At 33.5% G+C, this 6306-nt stretch overlaps 1 protein-coding gene across 1 annotated transcript; it reads left to right on the plus strand.

Annotated features, from left to right (window-relative positions):
* The first annotated feature begins 4341 nt into the window (after window positions 1-4341).
* On the plus strand, window positions 4342-6306 carry LOC132270910 (probable E3 ubiquitin-protein ligase RHC2A). Its single transcript, XM_059772124.1, has one exon. It carries the CDS (start codon window positions 4646-4648, stop codon window positions 5792-5794), a length of 1149 nt encoding a protein of 382 aa, XP_059628107.1. The 5' UTR covers window positions 4342-4645; the 3' UTR covers window positions 5795-6306.

The following is a 6306-nucleotide window of genomic DNA, read 5'->3' on the forward strand; positions in this document are numbered from 1 at the left end:
ACACAGTCACACTAACATGACACCGTGGTTAGTTGTTATTGGCAGATATATTTTTATACAAAAGATATAAAACAATGACGGGAGTTAAAAATAATTAGTTAAATTTTTTTATATAAAAGGCGGATTCAGAAATTATTAATTGGGTTGACTAATATTTTTTTAGGTGAGCTAAGACTAACAATAATAATTCTTTTTTTAAGATGGACTTGAACCCACCAAAACATACACGTAGATCGCCCTTTTAATCTACTATGACTTGTCAAATTTACACAATAAAATATAAACAATCAGAGGAGATTCTCAAAGTAAGCTTAGTAAGCTTAATTTGGATAGAGACTATTTTCTATATATATGTAAGCAATGACCTATTAATCAAATAAATATATCCAATTAGTTGAGAAAACTAGAAAAGTCTTCTAAGATGGGAAATGAGAGCTAGCCAGCCATATTATCTTTTAAAAAAAATCAGTAAATTTAAAATTGTTCTTTATGTAATAAACGTGATTGAAAAATTATTTTTAAATTTGACAGTCCAATAACTCTAATTATTTTGTACACATATAGAAGGGGAACAAATTTTTTTTTGGCTGGGGCCATGGCAGCACCATGTGGAATGTTGAGTTGCCACTTGACAAATAGGGCCTGCGAACCAAGTTTTGTTGGCAATAAAACGTTGGGATTTATTCTACCTTGCTTGTACATGTTTTCTTCTATTGTTTACCAATTCCCCAAAAGAAAAAGAATATTCATGGTAATTAATATATTTTTTTTTCCAAAATTAGTTAGTACTGATGGATGATTAATATTTTTTATTTTATTTTATTTTTGGGTGAAGTAGCTTCGACATCCTTACCTCATACGGAATAAATATATATATATACACCCTTGACTAGTTGAAAGTGGGATGGGAAAAAATTGCAATAAAATAAAATGTGTGTGGTTGAGTAGAAGAACCAGCTTTGACATTGCTGCCTTGGTGGTTAAGCTTATGCTTTTACTATTTATCAAGTTAGATATTTTGATTTTTTATTTTTTCTACCGAAAAGTCAAGCAAAACATATATTATAAAATTAGAAAAATTTATGTATAAAGTGAGACTACCAAAAAAGTTTTCTAATAATAATAGCGACCAGCTCGTCTTGTTGACCATTAAATTGTGTGTATATGCTAGGATCTTCTCACTGTACAATACTTGAAGAGTTTTAATACAATTAAATTTGTTTTTAAAACATTAAATTTACTTATTTAATTAAAAATAAGTAGACCTAATGTTATTGACAAATTACAGCACTCGGAGCATGCCGATAGAGTCTTTTAACATATACATAAAATATCTTTCTAAATATCTTAAAAATCATGGTTCAAAGAATAAAAAATGTATTACGTCAATCGTCATCAATTATGTAACCATTATGATTACATTATACACCTAAATCATAGTAAAATTTAATCACGTGAAATGTGCAGAGCCATTCACTGATGGGATTGGAGATATTTGGTGAGGAATATTAATGGAGTGATCAAAATCGTAACATATGGCATTATGCACACACCGGTGGTATTTGACACACACAGTGATTATGTAGAGAGCGACACGACGCACAGCCAAACGCATCTTATGTTGAGAGCGACATGACGCACGCCTTACCCAAAAGTCAACGTCCACATTTTGACAGCAAAGTGGACTCCACTTCCTTTCAAACCATGGAGTCATGGACACGGCGCATTTTTGCTAAAAAAATAATAATATCGGGCGCACACTGCACCCAGCACACCACACTTATATATATATAAAATTAAATATATATAATAGTAAATCGCCTAAAAATGTTGTTAGACCTGACCCTTCTTGAAATAAACAATATGAATACTATGCTTCAAAATTTATATATTGCTCCATTTTATTTAGTTTTGTAGTAACAATTTATGTATTAGTTTTTGATCCAATGGTATAACATTTTCATTCTCAAAGATAAGACAAAGTTAGAAATTTTTTTAGGGGGTGCATTGTATATTATATTTTATATTTAGAGAATAATATGTATACAAATAAAATCAATATTTATTGGGTATATATATAAATATAGTGAGAAATAAGTGGTTATATATGTAGAGAAATATGTTTTTGGAATGAGTTATATATATATATATATATATATATATATATGTATGTATGCATATATATATATTCTTAAATTAATAAAATACATATGTAGAATATAAGAAAATAATTTAGGGAAACAAAAATAAGAAAACACATATGGAATATAAAGGAGGAAAAAATTTCAAGAGCACACTGTATACATATAAAATTAATGTTTTCGGGGTATATATATAAATATAGTGAAAAATAAGTGGTTATATAGGGAGGGAAATATGTTTTTGGGATGAGTTAAATATATTTATATTATTTCTTAAATTAATAAAATACATATGTAGAATATAAGGAAACAATTTAGGGAAACAAAAAAAAAGGGAACACGTATAGAATATAAAATATATCCAGCAGTTTGTTAAAATATCTTTTAGTGTTCTGTCACGTATAATGTGTAATTTTTATTTTTATTTTTTATTTTTATAATATTTAGGTCTTCACTAATGAAATCTACAATATATTCACCGCTGATATGGACTAATCAAATCACTGTCTCTGACCTACACGCTAACGTATCCCAATAAGAGGTTAACACATCTTTTAAATTTAAAAAAATATACAAAACATGGGTCATATCCATTTTTTAGGGTTAAACCCGACTGATCTATTCTCTTTGCTCCCATCTATATATCTTGATGCAGACAATCTTCCCTAGCAGGACCTCCATCACTTCGCTTCAAACTGGATTTCAATTTCGTCTTACCAAGGATTAATTTATTTTCTTGAAACAGGTACGTTAAAACATTATTTTTGCCCGTGTAAATTTGAGGTAGATTTTGAAAAGGGAGAAATATAAATGGTTAGTTCAATTTTTTTTACCGATAGTTTTCTATCTTAAGAAAATTAAAAATAATAGAAAAAGATAGGAAAAGCAATTTTCTATGAGTTATCTAGAAATAGAATTAAAAAAAGATACATTCAATATTAGGATTTGGAATGATTTGTGACCATAGTTAAGGGAAAAGAAAGATGTGGATGACAGATACACAGATGGGACCAAAGAGAGGAAAAAAAAAAATAGACATGTTGGTTTTAATTTTCAAAAAATAAGTATAATTCATGTTTTGTAATTTTTTAAATTTAAAATAGGTATCAACCTCTTATTGGGACAATTAATGTGCATGACAAAATTTGTCCTAATCGGACAGAATAAAAGTATTATCCATATATATACACACACACAACCTCTAGGGATGTTATAAGAGAAGAAAAAAATTATAAGAAAATTCATGAGGCACTTTACACATTTAAAAAAAAATTATAAATAGATTATGAGAAAATCTATATAAATTTAAGGGAAGGTAGAAAATTCAGGGCCTACGTAGTTCAAAGAAGATGAGAGGAGTCGATCCCAAATGTGAAAAAAAAGACGTTTTTACAATTCAAAATATTAAAAAATTAAAAATAAAACTGTAAATTTTAGTTTAGAAAACAACAAAAATGAAATTCATTTTCAATATTTTTCCTTTAATACATTGTTCATATGGGAATAACACTTTGCAATGACCTTTTAGAAATTTCATTCTTCATTATGTTATGATCGCATATTTAAGATGTTAGGCTGTATTTGATAAATTAATTTAGTTTTTAATTCTGAACGAATTAAACTAAGTGTATTTAAATTTGAATTAGGAAACACCAACTAAATCTTAAATCACACTATAATTCCTATAACTATTTAATGTCGAGTAAAATTAAAATTTACATTCATTTTATCTAATTGCTTTTTTAATTGCCTTGTCATTAAACTCTTATAAATTTACATTTTTTAATTGCTGTCATATTTTTATTTTTTAGTCCACCGATACAAGACTGTCAAATACAGTAGTATTTTACTACGTATTAATCTAGGTTTTTTTTTTTTTTTTTTTTTTTTAATAATATTAATCTAGAAATCAATAGACTTCCACATCCACGCATTTCAACCTCATAGGTTGGATGGAGGACGACTTGAAGAAACAAAGTGAGACCTACTTTTCTCGAGTGGTATGTGGCCCTCAGGAATAATGACCCACGCGCAAGAACACAAAAAAATCACGCGCCAATGTGAAACCGTCTCACGAACGTTCCGTTTTGAACGTGACAAATCAAAGCGTTGATTACACACGCCAATTCCAAGTCGACGCGGTTTATCCCTTATTGACGCATCACGTTCCCTCCTTATATTCCATCCCACCTCCCTCTTTCCATTCTCTCTCTTCTCTCTCTATATATATCTCGCCGGAGTGCTCTTTCTCCCGGCAGCTCACTAAAGTTCTTGTTTAGGGAATTTTCTTTTCTTCAACTCATACTTTTCTTATACATATAAGCACACGTATATATATAATTTATAGAGACGTCAGAATTTTCGTTTATAGGGTTTATTATTTCAGTTTGAAGGTGCAACAGATTTAGTATTCGGTGAATATTGATTGAAGTTGTGTTTCTTCAAAAGGTTTTTTTTGGGTCTTTGTTTTTGGATCTAGACGAAGAGTGATTTTAGGGTTTGTGATGTCTTCATACTGGTGCCACAGATGTAACCGATTCCTTAGGATCTCGAACCCAAACTCTGTTACTTGTCCAGATTGCAACGGAGGATTCGTGGAAGAGATTGAAAGCCCGACGATTTCTGGGTTTACGACGGCTCGGCGACGTCGATTTCCTCCGGCGGCGATGTATATGGTTGGAAATGAAAGAGTTTCAGAGCAGAATTCGAGCCCAAGACTCCGCCGTAACCGAAGGAACGGTGGAGATCGATCTCCTTTCAATCCGGTGATTGTGCTCCGCGGACCGTCTGACCGCGACGCCGCTGACGGAGGGGGCGGCGGCGGCGGCGGTGGAGGATTTGAGATGTATTACGATGACGGTGTGGGTTCGGGACTGAGGCCGTTGCCGGAAAGTATGTCGGAGTTTTTGTTGGGATCGGGTTTCGATCGGCTTTTGGATCAATTGGCGCTAATTGAAGTCAACGGAATTGGGCGTATCGATCATCCTCCGGCGTCGAAGGCCGCAATTGAATCGATGCCCACAATTGAGGTCGTTGAGAGCCATATAACAACTGAATCACACTGTGCTGTTTGCAAGGAGCCCTTCGATTTAGGCGCCGAAGCTCGCGAAATGCCTTGTAAGCATATATACCATTCCGATTGTATACTTCCTTGGCTTTCCCTCAGGAATTCTTGCCCTGTCTGCCGCCACGAATTGCCAACCGATGGCCAGAACTTAGCCGAGTCGAATAGAGGCCATACGGAGCAGACCCCGGTGGCAAACGAAGAAGAAGCTGTAGGTTTAACGATATGGCGACTACCTGGTGGTGGGTTTGCTGTTGGTAGGTTTTCAGGAGGAGGAAGAAGAGGCGGTGAGCGCGAGCTTCCGGGTGTTTATACGGAAATGGATGGTGGGTTTAACAATAATGGAGCCCCTAGGAGGATGTCATGGGCATCAGGAGGCAATCTTTCGAGAGAAAGAGGTGGATTGAGGCGGGTTTTCCGTAATTTGTTTGCTTGCTTTGGAGGAGATGGATCTTCTGCCTCTAGTTCGAATTCGGATCCTAGGGTAACTCGCAGAAGTAGTGGTCTATCATCAGTTTTTACTACTACCGCCTCAAGGAGGCGTGGGGCATTGGCTTTTGAAGTTAGAAATGAAAATCGGAGATGGTAGAAATGTATTATTTGATTTCCAGTTTGTGCTCGGACTTGCAATAGTTGAAAAAATCCAGTCTTTGGGAGGACATATTAGTGGAAACCAGGGTTTTGTTCTTGTTCACAGTAAATATACTATATAGCAAGAAACGAGAAGGAAAGGAAATGGAGAGTGTCTCCCATTTTGCAGTGTGTCAAAGACAATTGCCAGTTGTACAGAGTCAATAATTGAATTATTATTTGAGCAAAAGAAAAAGATGATGGAGAAGAGAGATGAACTCAAATGAACAAACTCTTGGGTTTGAGTTGGCTTCTGGTAAGTGAGCAGGTAGACAGCCTCATGTATTACATACAGTTCCTTTGAACCTAGGATTGCCTGGACTTTTCTCTTTTCCTTTTTATATATTTTGGTAATTTGTAGTTAGCTTTGATAAGTTGTATCTGTATTCAGTTATTTATTTTTTGATATGTTGTTTCTGTATTCAGTCATTTATTTTCAGAAAATTATAAGTTATATTCAACTTCGAGTTC

This window comes from Cornus florida, unplaced genomic scaffold (genome assembly GCF_030987335.1).
Source record: "Cornus florida cultivar Cherokee Brave unplaced genomic scaffold, ASM3098733v1 CherokeeBrave_3.0.0_Hap2_Chr08, whole genome shotgun sequence".
NCBI lineage: Eukaryota > Viridiplantae > Streptophyta > Magnoliopsida > Cornales > Cornaceae > Cornus > Cornus florida.

What these genes read in the sequence shown, in the direction of transcription:
- LOC132270910 (XM_059772124.1), top strand. Translation starts at nt 4,646, where the DNA reads ATGTCTTCATACTGGTGCCACAGATGTAACCGATTCCTTAGGATCTCG.